The sequence below is a fragment of the Saimiri boliviensis genome, chromosome 12, assembly GCF_048565385.1.
Source record: "Saimiri boliviensis isolate mSaiBol1 chromosome 12, mSaiBol1.pri, whole genome shotgun sequence".
NCBI lineage: Eukaryota > Metazoa > Chordata > Mammalia > Primates > Cebidae > Saimiri > Saimiri boliviensis.
The window spans coordinates 10459711-10474968 of record NC_133460.1 but is presented as its reverse complement, the minus strand read 5'-3'; the positions used below and the strand labels follow the sequence as shown (position 1 = coordinate 10474968).

At 51.1% G+C, this 15258-nt stretch overlaps 1 protein-coding gene across 7 annotated transcripts in view; it reads right to left on the bottom strand.

Moving 5' to 3' along the window:
- UNKL (unk like zinc finger) overlaps positions 1 to 15258 on the bottom strand; it is a 48457-nt gene that overhangs the window by 31589 nt on the left and 1610 nt on the right. For 4 of the 7 annotated variants that reach the window (XM_074381802.1, XM_074381804.1, XM_039478282.2 and 1 more), the window contains exons 3-5: positions 4094 to 4270; positions 3423 to 3556; positions 2 to 137 (exon numbers count right to left, since the gene is read on the bottom strand). In XM_074381802.1, the coding sequence (XP_074237903.1) occupies positions 2 to 137; positions 3423 to 3556; positions 4094 to 4270 (447 nt within the window). Of the gene's footprint in view, position 1; positions 138 to 3422; positions 3557 to 4093; positions 4271 to 6244; positions 13701 to 15258 lie in introns of those variants that run through there. The other 3 variants (XM_074381803.1, XM_010338996.3, XM_074381805.1) reach the window with 3 other exon arrangements.

The window sequence follows — 15258 nt, the reverse complement described above, 5'->3', positions numbered from 1 at the left end:
CCTGTACTGGAAGGTCCGGGGGTTGCGCCGCCTGTCCCTGCTGTTGTGGTAGTGCGGGCACGCGTAGCCCTGGCGGCACAGGCGTGGTGGCTTCGGGCACTGCTCCGTCTTGTAGCTGCCCAGCACAAAGTTGGCGTCTGAAAAACGGGCCACACAGTGCCTGTGCAGTATCACTTAGGGCAACACTGGGCACAGAAGCCCAAAGGTGGAAGGCCCGGCTGTCCCCAACAGACAGAGCCATAGGAGGACTCAGGGAACACAGACACGCACTGTGGCACACGCGGACTTCAAAAGACTCACGCTCCACGAGGGAAGCTGGGCCCAAAGGCCACGCTGTGTGGTTCTGCCCACATGACAACTGCCCAGAACTGGAGAACCCACAGAGAGGGAGCAGAACAGAGACCACCAGGGGTCGGGGGGAGTCCTACTGGGGGTGGGCGCTTCCTTTTTGGAAGATAAAAATGTTTTCCAACTAGGTAAGAGACGTTGGTTGCACAGCTTTTTGAATATGCTAAAACCACAGAAAATGCCACACGTGAAGCCTCATGTACGCCAGAGCCTCCAGGTGACAAGCACCTCACGGCGGGTTCCCTGTTTGTAACAAGAGTACCTCACAGTGCAGGAGGGTCACCGCAGGGGAGACTGAAGGGCAGGGGTGTTTGGGAAATCTCTATTTTCTCCCCTCAGTTTTGCTGTGAACCAAAAATTGCTCCAAAAAATAGTCTTTTTTTTCTTGAGACAGATTCTGGCTTTGTCGCCCAGGCTGGAGTGCAATGGCGCGATCTCAGCTCACTGCAACCTCTGCCTCCCAGGTTCAAGCAATTCTCCTGCCTCAGCCTCCCAAGTAGCTGGGATTACAGGTTTCGTGCACCACCATGCCCAGCTAACTTCTTCTATCTTTAGTAGAGATGGGGTTTCAGCATGTTGGCCGGGCTGGTCTCCAACTCTTGACCTCAAGTGATCCACCTGCCTCAGCCTCCCAAAATGCTGGGATGACAGGTGTCGTGCGGCCACCACATGCAGCCCAGTAAAGTCTCTCTTTAAAAGTCATTCGCTGTATTTCACATAAATTTTATCTCAAGTTGAAAAACAAGCCACGGGTCGTTTAAAAACAGTAAATAATGGGCAAAGATTCCTAAAAATCATATCCTTTCTTGAGCTAATAGTTCACACCTTATTGATACATGCTGTTCTTTACTGCACCTGCTCAGTGTGGCTGGGCAGCCAGCAAGGGACACAGCCAAGAGCATCAGCCCCTAAGTGCCAGTAGAATGCCAGACATACTTCCAAGATCAAACCTGACATCCTGATACCATCGTGCACACCAGATTCAATTCGAATAGCTTTTCTTTTCCTTTTTTTTTTGAAACACACTCTCACTCTGTCACCCAGGCTAGAGTGTAGTGGCACGATCTCAGCTCCCTGAAACTTCTGCCTTCTGGGTTCAAGCAATTCTCCTGTGTCAGCCTCCAGAATAGCTGGGATTACAGGCGTGTGCTACCACACCCAGCTACTTTCCTAAGTTTAGTAGAGATGGGGTTTCATCATGCTGCCCAAACTGTTCTCAAACTCCTAAGCTCAGGTGATCCACCACCATAGCGCCTGAAGTGCTGGCATTACAGTAGTGAGCCACCATGTCTGGCGCCCAAACTGCTTCTTATTTTCTAAACGGAGTTGTGCTCTTATCATCCCAGGCTGGAGTGCAATGGCACAATCTCAGCTCACTGCAACCTCCGCCTCCCGGGTTCAAATCATTCCCTTGCTTCAGCCTCCTGAGCAGCTGGGATTACAGGCGCCTGCAACCATGCCCAGCTAATTTTTAAATTTTTAGAAGAGATGGGATTTCACCATGTTGACCAGACTGGTCTGAAATTCCAGACCTCAGGTGATCCACCTGCCTCAGCCTCCCAAAGTGTTGGGATTACAGGAGTGAGCCACCACACCCAGTCAGTATTATTATTATACTATTATATTATTCAGCCCTAAAAGAAGTGAGAGCCGGCACAGTGGCTCACGCCTGTAAGGCCAGCACTTTGGGAGGCCAAGGTACAAGAATCGCTTGAGCCCACGAGTTCAAGACCAGCCTGGGCAACACAGTGAGACCCCCATCTGTACTAAAAATATTAAAAGTTAGCTGGGCATTGGTGGTGTGTGCCTGTAGTCACAGCTACATGGGTGGTTGACGTGGGAGGATCGCTTGAGCCTGGAAGGTCAACACTGCAGCAATTTGTGATTGCACCACTGCATTCCAGTCTGAGCAAGAGAACAAGGTCCTGTCTCAAAAACAAAAAGAAGGAGGGGCGAAAGGGTGGCTCCCACCTGTCATCCCAGCACTTTGAGAGGCTGAGGCAGGTGGAACACCTGAGGTCAGGAGTTTTGAGACCAGCCTGACTAATATGGTGAAACCCCATTTCTACTAAAAATACAAAAATGAGCCTGGCATGGGGGTGCCCACCTGAAATCCCAGCTACTTGGGAGGCTGAGGCAGGAGTGGAGGTTGCAGTGAGCCTAGACCGCATCCCTGCCCTGAAGCCTGGGTGACAGAGTAAGACTACGTCTCTAAGAAAAAAAAAAAAAAAAAAAGATGCATTTTTTTGGTTATGTGTATTTTGTCACTTTTTTTTTTCTTTTGAGATGGAGTCTCAGTCTGTCACCCAGGCTGGAGTGCAGTAGCAAGATCTCAGCTCACTGCAACCTTCACTTCCCGGGTTCAAGTGATTCTCCTGCCTCAGCCTCCAGAGTAGCTGGGATTACAGGCATGCGCCAAGACAGCTGGCTCATTTTTGTATTTTTAGTAGAGATGGTCTTCACCATGTTGGCCAGGGTGGCCTCGAACTCCTGACCTCAGCATATCCACCCACCTCAGCCTCCCAAAGTGCTGGGATTACAGGCGTGAGCCACTGCGCCCTGCCTTAGTACATTTTTTTGGAATCAACTCACCCCTGTTATCACCTCATCTGTGTGCTGGCCAGGAATGCAGGTCCCCAGCCCCGAGGAAATGCCCCCAGGGCTGTGCATTCTGACCACGCCCAAGGATCTCAAAGCTGCTTTCTGGAGCACGCCCCAGAGGCACAGGGCTGGGGATTCTGCTGTACACCACGGGTGGGTGCATGGTGGTGCCCTGGCTCCAGGACAGGACACCCCGCAGGTTGCCGCAGGAGTTGCAGACTCCCTCAGCTGAGCACTTGGTCAATGGCTGACCCCACTGAGACACCAGCAGGTGAAGAGGTACAGAGCAGACGCGGGGGAGGCACCTGGCCCAAATCCCACTCAGCACCCACCCCCTGTGGGAGAGGGGTTGCTAATCAACTCCATGAGCCTCGGTTTCCCCATCTGATCACCTTGCACATAAACTAAGACAGGCTGTCCCCAGGCTGTCCCCACACTGTCCCCACCACGCTCAGCTGCGGCCGTGGAGTTACCTTGCCATCGGGGGTCTTCACTCAGGATCTTCTCAATCATGGCCTGGCTGGCCAAAACCCCAGGCTGCAGATCCGGGACACCGTCCCCGCTGCCCAGCTGGCCGTTCTGCAAGGCTTCCTGGGCCTGCAGCTCCCTGCGAGCCGAGGACACAGTGGTCACGGCTCTGCCTGCAGAGCCTCCGAAGCTGAAAGGAGGTCACTGGAGTACACGCTCCCCTCCCACCACTACACAGACACGCTGCCACCCGAAGGGCTCAGGTGTGTGGGGCACTCCTCTGCCCTGGCACACAGTCCTGATCCAAATCCCAACCACTTAATTTTGTATTTTCTTTAAGACAGGGTCTGGCTCTGTCCCCCAGGCTAGAGTGCAGTGGCGCAATCACAGCTGATTGCAGCCTCCACTTCCTGGGCTCAAGCAATCCTCCCACTTTGGCCTCCCAGAGCACTGGGATTACAGGTGTGAGCCACTACGCTCGGCCACAACCACGTAAGAGCAGAACTTTCTTGAGGCAGAATTTGCCTTCCTGCAGCCCTGGACTGTGCGCTGAGTTCATTCTCCTGCAAAGCAGTGCCTCATGGCCTCAAACCCTCCAGACTCGGGGAAAGAAACACCCAGTGAGAAGAGGTGAGAGATCATCTCATCAGAAACAACATCCAGGCCTGCTACTCACCTGACGTCACACACGGGGGGCCGCAGGTCCAGGGGGCCGTGTGCAAAGGCACAGTGCAGCCCGTTCTTCACGCAGTGGCCCCTCGCGTCCGTCTCGTGGATGCAGGTTCCTGTCTTATAGTAGCGCAGGTGGTACTTGCGCTCCGTGTCCCCCGTCGTCCGGTGCAGGTAGGGACACCTGGGAAGCAGAGGGGCACACGATGCCTGGTTCTCACGGACCCAGAGGCAGCCCTAAGCTCGCACAATGCCTGGTTCTCACGCACCAGAGGCAGCCCTAAGCTCCCTGGGTCCACACCCCAACAGCGCCTGGCAAGCAGTGAATTCCTTTCCCTTCTCCGAGCTTCCTGTTCTGATCGGAAGGACTGACATCATCAAACGCAGCGTGTGCTCCAGAATGTGGAACCACTCAGGTACACAGACCACCACAAACCCCCAACCAAACACAGCTGGAAAACACAACGCCGAATTTCCACAAAGCTCATCCTTCCTAACAAACGCCAAAACCAGTATGGGAAGTAAAATCCGTGCCCTGCACATAGGCTGCACCTCCTTCCTCACCAGTCACTGTCAGAAAGTGGGGGCCCTCCCGTCCAGTGTGCTGCTGCTCTCAGGGACCCTAGGAGGGAGGCAGGGGAGGGGAGAAGCACAGCGTCCTGGACGCTGCTTGGAGGGGATGGGCAGGAGAGGAAGCCAACAGCATGGTGGGGAGCATAGGTGAGGTAGCATCATCATCACATAGGATACCTGCAGGCTGGGAGCAATGCTCCTAGGGAGTCACAGGCAGTCCTGGAGCAGGATGGGATACAGGGGAAAGGGGAGCAGCCGCCAAGGCTTGGGCAGCATCAACAGAGACAGGGAGACAACGCGAACCTCCAGAGGGAGGTGAGGGAATGCCCAGAGGACACCGAGTCGTCAATGGTGCCGAGCCCTGGCTGGTGATGGAATCACTGAGTGGCCTGACGGCCAAGGCAGAGGATGACGGGGCCCTCACTGCAGGTCCCCACATGTAAGGACTCAAACCTTCATCTCCAGCTCCAGCCAGGGAGCTTCGTGAGAGTCCCACCCGCCTTGCTGTGGATGGGACTGGAGCTCCCGCCAGGGATGGCTGGGAACCAAGAGCGACCCAGCAACCACCAGGTCTAGCCCCATTCTCTAAGGTAAAGGAACACAGACGCAGAGTTCAGAGAGCCCCACCCAGGCTTCACTGGGCACTTGTGGTGTGCCAGACACTGAAAGCTGAGGGTGCACAGAGGCTGAAGAAGGGGTGCCCAGGCCAACTCAGGGTCCCGGGAGCCAGCCAAGCAAAAGTCAAATGAGAACGCCACCCTGGGACCCAGCGATCCCGCCCAAGTTCACATCCCAGAAACCCAAAGGCACGGTTCTAAGCAGACACCTGCACACACACGTTCACAGTGCATCATGCACAGGAGCAGAGAGGTGGAAACCACCCAAATAGGCACCGACAGAGGAGTCCATGAGCATAATGTGGTCTTCCACCCACACTACGGGACAGCGTTCAGCCACGGAAGGAGGGTCGGGCACACTGGCTCACATCTGTCATCCCAGCACTTTGGGAGGCAGAGATGAGAGGACTGTGTGAAGCCAGGGGTTCAAGACCAGCCTGGGCAACATGTGAGTCCCCATCAAAACTTCAAAATTAGCTGGGCATCGTGCACACCTGTGGCCCCAGCTACTTGGGAGGCTGAGATGGGAGGATCACTTGAGCCCAAAAGGCCAAGGCTACAGTGAGCTGTGACTGGGCCACTGCACTCCAGCCTGGACAACAGAGCAAAACCATGTCTCAAAAAAAAAAAACAATGGAGGAGGAGGAAGGGAAGGAAGGGAAGGGAAGGGGAAGGGTGGAGAGAGGGAGGGAAGAAGGGACGGAGGGAAGGATAAAAAAAGAGAAACAGAAAGAGAAAGGAAGGAAGGAAGGAAGCAGAAGCAAGCTGGAGCGTGGTGGCTCACGCCCGTAATCCCAGCACTTTGGGAGGCTGAAGCAGATGGATCACCGGAGGTCAGAAGATCAAAACCAGCCTGGCCACCACGGTGAAACTTCCTCATCTATACTAAAAATACACTAGCCAGGTGTAGTGGTGCATGCCTGTAATCCCAGCTACTTGGGAGGCTGAGGCAGGAGAATTGCTTGAACCTGGGAGGTGGAGGCTGCAGTGAGACGAGATCGTGCCACTGCATTCCAGCCTGGGTGACAGAGGGACACTCCATCTTAAAAGAAAAAAAAGGAAATAAAGAAAAAGATTAGACTTGGTATCTGCCAATACAAGTAGCAACAGTAACTCTCAGACGTGGATATTTGGAAGTCTCTCTTCCCATCAGTTCCTCACGGAATGCATAGTAGAGACCCAGTAAGCCACACCCTGGATCCACTCAAATCCAAGTTGCACACTGCCTGAGAACAGGGGCCAGAGGAGGCCCCACAGGGCAAATGGGAAATGCCAGGCCTGCCAGGTGATACTGCCAAACAGAGCTCTGAAAAGAAGACAGAGACCGGGAGTAGCAGCTCACACCTGTAATCCCAGCACTTTGGGAGAGGAGGTGGGCAGATTACTTGAGCCCAGGAGTTCAAAACAAGCAAGACCCCGTTCCCACAAAACCTCAGCTGGACTTGGTGGTGTGCACCTCTGTTCCCAGGTACTCTGGAAGCTAAGGTACAAGGATCACTTGAGCTCAGGAGGTTGAGGCTGCAGTGAACAAATTTGTGTGTCAACCTGGAAAAGCTGCACCACAAGAATAAGGTGAGCCTATTTTTTCCTGAGAACAAAAGACCCAGGGTAGCTGCAGGGCCACAGTGCAAAGGGCTGGTAAGGATGGCCTCTGTTCTGTCGCTGCACTGAAAATGGGCCTAGAGGCTGGGCATGGCGGCTCATGCTTGTAATCCCCAGACTCTGGGAGGCCAAGGCAGGTGGATCGCTTGAGTCCAGAAGTTCGAGTCCAGCCTGTGCAACACAGCTGGGCTCGAACCCATCTCTACTAAAAATACACACACACACACACACACACACAAATCAGCTGAGCATGGTGGTGCACCTGTGGTCCCTGATACTCTGGAGGCTGAGGTGAGAGGATCAGGTGAGCCCGAGGTTGCAGTGAGCCGAGATCACACCACTGCACTCCAGGCTGGGAAACAGAGCCAGATCCTGGCTCAAAAGAAAAAAGAAAATAGACCATAGACCCTGGAGAGGCCCGGGATCCCATGATGCGCCTTTTCCGCCTTTTCCGTTTTTTTTTTTTTGGCCTTTCCTGTTTCTTTACCAGAATCTGTCTGAAAAGAAAAGCGCCTGGTCCCTCAGCAATAGCCCCGCGGCCTCAAAGCCACGCCCCAACAGGAGCCGCCCCGCCCCCAAGTCCACACCGGTTCCCACGGGGGCGGGGCTTCGCACATGACCTGGGGCGGCCAATCGCGGGTGTGCAGGGGAGGGGCGTGTCCCGCAGAACAAAGGGCCTTTCCCGAGCGGGGCGGGGCGGGGCCGGGATCCCCACGAAGCCCGCAGGACGGACAAGGCGTGGGGTACAGCGAGGGGCGGCCACCCATTTAGGAAAGGAGGCACTGTGGGGGCGCCCACGGGGGCAGGCACCGGAGGGGGTGCCCACAGGGGATAGGGGAGTAACCCAAGAAGTGACCTGGGAGACCACAGGAGGCGGCAGAGAGATGACAGCAGGGGCTGGGGGACGGCACCCACCACTGGGTGAGGGGGTAAAAGCAGAGGTACCCCAGGAGCTGGTGACGCTGGGGCTGTCCCCAGGAGGGGCTGACACTGAGATAGCAACTGAGCAGGCAGGGGTGGAGTGAGGCGTTAGCCTGCCCAGGAAAGGAGGCACCAGCAGCGGAGGTGGGGGGGCCCTCCTGCGGTCCCAGTCCTGCTCTGCCCCACAGCTCAGCCCCAGCGCCTCCAGCCAGAACCAAGAGTGACGCCTGACACTGGCTAAGGGTGTCTGCCCTCTGATACAGATTCATGTGTAAAGTTGGTAGTATCAACGCCCAAAACAGAAATTTCAAAAACCAATGAACTAAAGAAAGGGAAGACCCTGCCCTTGATCTGAACGTTCATCTATTTACAAAATCCAAGGCAACCCTTAGTGAGAAGCAGAACGGGTAATTCAACAGGACGAATTGGCTATGCCTTTTGTGCAGTGATGAGAAAGTCCCACTGCAGTAGAATGAAGGGTAATTATGGAGGAGAAATTCCCAGAGGAAACAGCCTGTCAGATACTTCCTAAAAGGCCAGCTGAAGCAAACATGCTACAAACAAAATCTTAAGATGATTTCCTTGTTGTGTGTGGATTTACCCAGGATGCATCCAAAACAAAACACCCAACAGGCATCTGAGCCCCACTTACCACCCTCAATCATAAACTGCAAGCCATTTAGACAGCAGGCTAATATTTCTGTAATGCATAATCACTTGTTACGCAACTGCTACGTGAACACAGCTTGAAATGACCACCCGGGGACAGGCGCTCATGGCAGCACTCTCTGTCCCTGTGAGAACTGGACACCACCCTGTGCCTAGCACTGGGGCTGAGTCCACAGCAGGACACCCAGACTCCAGAACCTAAACAGTTATGAAGCTGGGCGCGGTGGCTCACGCATGTAATCCCAGCACTTTGGGAAGCTGAGGAGAGCAGATCACCTCAAATCAGGAGTTCAAGACCAGCCTGGTCAACATGTCGAAACCCATCTCTACTAAAAATACAAAAATTAGCCAGGCATGATGGCACACGCCTGTAATCCCAGCTACTCAGGAGGCTGAGGCAGGAGAATCGCTTGAACCCAGGAGGCAGAGGTTACAGTGAGCCAAGATCATGCCACTGCACTCAAGCCTGGGAGACAGAGACTCCATCTACAAAAAAACCCAAAAAACAGTTATGAAAAGATGCCTTCTTGCCAGGTGCAGGAACGCACACCTGTAACCCCAGCACTTTGGGCAGCTGAAGTGGGAGAACTGCTTAAGCTTGGGAGGTCGAGGCTGCACTGAGCTGTGACGGCACCACTGCACTCCAGCCTGGGCAACAGAGCAAGACCCTAGCTCCAAAAAAAAAAAAAAAGAGGGCTGGGCGAGGTGGCTCATGCCTGTAATCCCAGCACTTTGGGAGGCCAAGGCAGGTGGATCATGAGGTCAGGAGTTTGAGACCAGCCTGGCCAACATGGTGAAACTTCATCTCTACTAAAAATACAAAAAATTAGCTGGGTGTGGTGATGGGTGCCTGTAATCCCAGCTACTCGGGAGGCTGAGACAGGAGAATTGCTTGAACCCGGGGGACGGAGGTTACACTGAGCCAAGATCATGTCCCTGCACTCCAGCCTGGCGACGGAGCGCTGCCAGTCAATCAGTCCCCCATGTTCAATGGAGTGGGGTCAGACAGGCTGGGTGCTGGTCTCCACACGGCCAGGACCCCCACCTCAGAGTTAGGCAGCAGTGGCCCCACTTGCAACTCATGCTCACAGGTCTGGGCAGATGATGGGCTTAACCAAGGGAAATGAGAGGCTGAGCTCAGACATCAACTCAACAAACACCTGCCTTTGAAAGCCCCCATGTGCAGATAACAGTGGCTCAAAAAGCAGTTCAATTATGCACTTTCAGAACTGCCTAGAAGTACATCACCATCCTAACCAAAACGGGCTGGCTACATTATTTCACGTTGAGGCACCAACCTGCCTTAACAACAATACTAGGGCCGGGTGTGGTGGGCTGCACTTACAATCCCTGCAGTTTGGGGAGGCCAAGGCAGGAGGACTGCTTGAAGCTGGGTGACATAGTGAGACTCTGTCTCTACAAAAAAAAAAATAAAGACTGAGCCAGAGGTGTGTGGTGGCTCACACCTGTAATCCTAGCACTCTGGGAGGCTGAGGTAGGAGGATCACTTGAGTCCAGGAGTTCAAGACCAGACTGGACAACACAGGAAAACCCATCTCTACTAAAAATACAAAAATATCTGCCAGGCGTGGTATAGAGAGTCTGTAGTCCCAGCTACTCTAGAGGCTGAAGTGGGAGAATCACCTGAGCCCAGGACGTAGAGGCTGCAGTGGGCTGAGCAGTACCAACGCACTCCAGCCTGGGCGACCAGAGTGAGACCTGGTGTAAGTGACAGAGCACTCCTGTGGTTCCAACTGCTCAGAAGGCTGAAGCAAGATCACTTGAGCACTGGAGGTTCAAGCTGCAGTTGGCAGTGTTTGCGACCCTGTACTCCAGCCCAGGCCACAGACCAAGACCGTGTCTCATAAAACAAAAACAGCCAGGCAGTTCTGACAATACCACTGCCTCTGGAAAAAAATAAAAAATAAAAACAGCCAGGCAGGTGGCTCACCTGAGGTCGGGAGTTCAAGACCAGTCTGACTAACAAGGTGAGACCCTGTCTTTGCTAAAAATACAAAAATTAGTGAGGCCTGGTGGCGCATGTCTGTAATCTCAGCTACTCGGGATGGTAAGGCAGGAGAATCACTTGAACCCAGGAGACGGAGGTTGTAATGAGCAGAGACTGTACAACTGCACTCCAGCCTGCGTGACAGAGAAAGACTCCATCTCAAAACAACGAAAACAAAATAAACACTATTTAACCAATGAGCAACTAATAACATTTCAGTATTTAAAGTGTATTAACACCTCTAAAAAAAAATTAGAAAAATTTATCCCTTGGGCTAAGCATTGTTGAAAAAATAAACGAAAAAGGACTTCAATTCACAGGGGTCTCCACGCTGAAAGCAGCCTTCAACGGGAAGGTCCCTGGAGAATCAGCTCCTTCCAAAAGATAATGGAATGGAGACATCAAGACCGCAAGTGCCATCTCTCCCCTAGGCAGGAAAAGACCACCCTCCGCCCTCTGCGAGCAACCCACAGGAAGAAAGCGAACAGAACCTGACACCACCTCCCGCCGGTCTGTGACTATACAATCTGACTTGGATTTTCCCTGCTTTACCATTTTACATATTTCAAAATAAAGACATCTGTTCATAACACTATTAGGAAACTTGTAAAATAAAATCAACCAAAACAAAACCTTGATTTTGCAACTTTAAAAGTGCTACAGGAGAGAGATCCAAGATGGCTGATCACTAGCAGCTCGGGATTGTAGCTCCCAGTGAAAACGCAAAGAACGAGGGGACGTCACACCTTCACATGAATTCTTGTTGCTCACGCACCAGGAGATTCCCAGCAGAGGAGCCCCACGGGTCGCCAGCGCGACTCTTGTGACCGGCGAGGCGGTTTTGCCGGCGCCTCGGAGCGTCGGTTCTTGGTGCAGAGTCAGAAAAGCACCATCAATCTTAACGCCGCTGATTTAGTCGGCGCAGTGGGTTGCTCAGATTTCGGCGCTGAGAATCAATAAGTTGGACGTCCACTCAGAAACCCAATTACAAAGACGGTAATTATAAAGACCACAGATGGATAAATCTACAACGAAGGGAAGAAAACAGTCAAAAAAGGCTGAGAATACCCAAGATCAGAATGCCTCTCCCTCAGCAGGGGATCCCAGTTCCTCATCAGCAACGAAACAAGGCTTGATGGAGAACAAGTGTGTTCCAATTACAGAAGCAGGCTTCAAAATGTGGATAATAAGAAACTTCTGTGAATTAAAAGAACTTGTTCTAACCCAATCCAAAGAAACTAAGAACTTTGAAAAAAGATTTGACGAAATGTCAACAAGAATACAAAATTTAGAGAGGAAAATAAGTGAATTGATGGAGCTGAAAAACACAATACGAGAACTACGTGAAGTATGCACAAGTTTTTACAGCCGAATTGATCAAGTAGAAGAAAGGATATCAGAGGTCGAAGACCAACTCAATGAAATAAAACTAGAAGACAAGATTAGAGAAAAAAGGACAAAAAGGAACGAGCAAAGTCTCCAAGAAATACGGGACTATGTGAAAAGACCTAATCTACGCTCGATAGGTGTACCTGAATGTGACGAAGAGAATGAATCCAAGCTGGAAAATATGCTTCAGGACATTAATCAGGAAAATTTTCCCAACCTAGTAAGGCAGGATAATATTCAACTCCAGGTAATACAGAGAACACCACAAAGATATTCCTCAAGAAGAGCAACTCCAAGGCACATAATCGTCAGATTCACCAGGGTTGAAATGAAGGAGAAAATACTAAGGGCAGCCAGAGAGAAAGGTCAGGTTACCCACAAGGGGAAGCCTATCAGACTTACAGCAGATCTCTCAGCAGAAACCCTACAAGCCAGAAGAGAGTGGGGACCAATATTCAACATCCTTAAAGAAAAGAACTTTCAACCAAGAATTTCACATCCAGCCAAACTAAGCTTCATAAGTGAAAGAAAAATAAAGTTTTTTGTGAACAAGCAAGCACTCAGAGATTTCATCACCACCAGGCCTGCTTTATAAGAGCTTCTGAAAGGAACCACTACACATAGAAAGGAACAAACAGTATCAGCCTTTCTAAAAAATACCAAAAAGTAAAGAACATCAATATAATGAAGAATTTACATCAACTAATGGGCAAAATAGCCAGTTAATATTAAATGGCAGTATTAAACTCACATATATCATTATTAATTCTAAATTTAAATTGACTAAATTCCCCAATTCAAAGACAGGCAGGCAATTTGGACAAAAAACTAAAACCCATCGGTATGCTGCATCCAGACCCATCTCACATTCAAGGATACACAAAGACTCAAAACAAGGGATGGAGAGAGACTTACCAACCAAACAGAGAACAAAAATAAATAAATAAAAAGCAGAAGTTACAATTTTTGCCTCTGATGAAAGAGTCTTTAAAGCAACAAAGATCAAAAGAAGCAAAGAAGGACATTATATAATGATAAAAGAATCAACGCAACAACAAGAAGAGCTAAAGATCCTAAATATATACGCACCCAATACAGGAATACCCAGACATACAAGACTTATAAAGAGACTTAGACTTCCACACAATAATAGTGGGAGACTTCAACATTAATATTAGACAGATCAATGAGACAGAAAATTAACGATATCCAGGACTTGAACTCAGATCTGTAACAAGTAAACATAATTAACATTTATAGAACTCTCCACTTTACACAAAATATACACTCTTATCAGTACCACATCATATCAACTTAGAAGTTTAAACGAAATGTTGGTTGGCTCCTTGTTTGCTATTCTCTTCCCTCATTTTCTTTCATGTCTCCATTATTAAGGACAATTATAGGCATACCCATATTTAGACTGCATTCTAGCCTGGGCAATAAAGCAATACCCCCATTCTCTCTCCCTCTTCCTCTGTCTTCCTCTTCTTTATTCTTTATTATTATTTTTTCTTACAAAATAAATAAATAAATAAAAATAAAATAAAATAAAAGTGCTACAGAGGCCTGGCGAAGTGGCTCCCGCCTGTAATCACAGCACTTTGGGAGGCCAAGGTAGATGGATCACGAGGTCAGGAGATAGAGACTATCTAACACGGTAAAACTCCCTCTCTACTAAAAAGACAAAAACAATTAGTGGAGTATGGTGGTTTGCACCTGTAATCCTAACTACTCAGGAGGTTGAGGCAAGAGAATCACTTAAACCTGGGAGGCAGAGGTTGCAGTGAGCCAAGATCCCACCACTGCACTCCAGCCTGGGCCACGGAGAGTGAGACTCCATCTCAAAAAAAAAAAAAAAAAAAAAAAAAAAAAAAAAGTGCTACATAAATGAGCCTGCACATAAAATAACTTTACTACCTTTTTTTTTTAATTAAAATGAATATGTAAACATCAAGAAAGGAAACATGGGCACAGTGGCTCATGCCTGTGATCCTAGCACTTTGGGAGGCCGAGGCAGGAGAATCATGAGGTCAGGAGATCAAGACCATCCTGGCTAACAGGGTGAAACCCTGTCTCTACTTAAAAAAAAAAATACAAAAAATTAGCCAGGTGTGGTGGTGTGCGCCTGTAATCCCGGCTACTCAGGAGGCTGAGGCAGAAGAATCGCTTCAACCAGGCAGGCGGAGGTTGCAGTGAGTTAAGATGGTGCCGTTACACTCCAGCCTGGGTGACAGAGCAAGACTCCACCTCAAAAAATACATGAACAAACATCCTGGATGTACTCCACAGTGTGAATATTCTAACAAGCTCTCTGCATGGAAAGCATCTGACCACCGCAAAATGCTCCCAAACGTGGCCAGGCACAGTGGATCCTGCCTGGAATCCCAGCACTTCGGGAGGCCAAGGCGGGAGGATCACTGTGCCCAGGAGTCTGAAACCAGACTGGGCTACAGCAAGAACCCTGTCTCTACAGAAACACAAAACAACACACTTGGTCAGAGGTAGGTTCTGATGTAGGAACTGTGTCACATCAAGACAGGGAAACAGCTGGCCACAGCGGCTCACCCATGGAATCCCAGCACTTTGGGAGGCTGAGGCACGAGGATCACTTGAGCCCAGAAGTTCAAGACCAACCTGGACAACGTGGTGAGACCGCATCCCTACAAAAATTATACAAAACTAGCTGGGGTGGCATGAGCCTGTAGTCCCAACTACTTGGGAGGCTGAGGGAAAATCACATGAGCCTGGGAGTTGGTGGCTGCAGTGAGCTGTGTCCCATCATTGTACTCCAGCCCTGGTGACAAAGCAAGACCCTATCTGGAAAAAAAAAAAAAAGCAGGAGATGAAACAAAACTGGACTGAGTCACACAAGCATTACCCCTAAAACACACACAATCTCTCGGAAAGTGGCCTGAAAATAGTAACTGTCTCACCACCATCCCTGGTCACTGGAAAACTTCAGAGAATAATTACCACTCCCTCTACAGCGGCCAAGCATGGACACCAGGTGTCCACGGAGGGTCCAGTCCTTGTCCCCGGGTGGACGCCCCCTCCTGTGCCCTTGCTGAGGGTACAGGCCCCGTCCCCGGGTGGAGGCCCCCATGCCCCCTGGCTGAGGGTCCAGACCCCATCCCCGGGTGGAGGCCCCCTCCTGCACCCTGGCTGAGGGTCCAGGCCCCATACCCAGGTGGATGCCCCCTTCTGTCCCCTGGCTGAGGGTCCAGGCCCCGATCCTGGGTGGAGGCCTCCTCCTGCGCCCTGGCTGAGGGTCCAGGCCCCATCCCCGGGTGGACGCCCCCTTCTGTCCCCTGGCTGAGGGTCCAGGCCCCAATCCTGGGTGGAGGCCCCCTCCTGTGCCCTGGCTGAGGGTCCAGGCCCCGACCCCGGGTG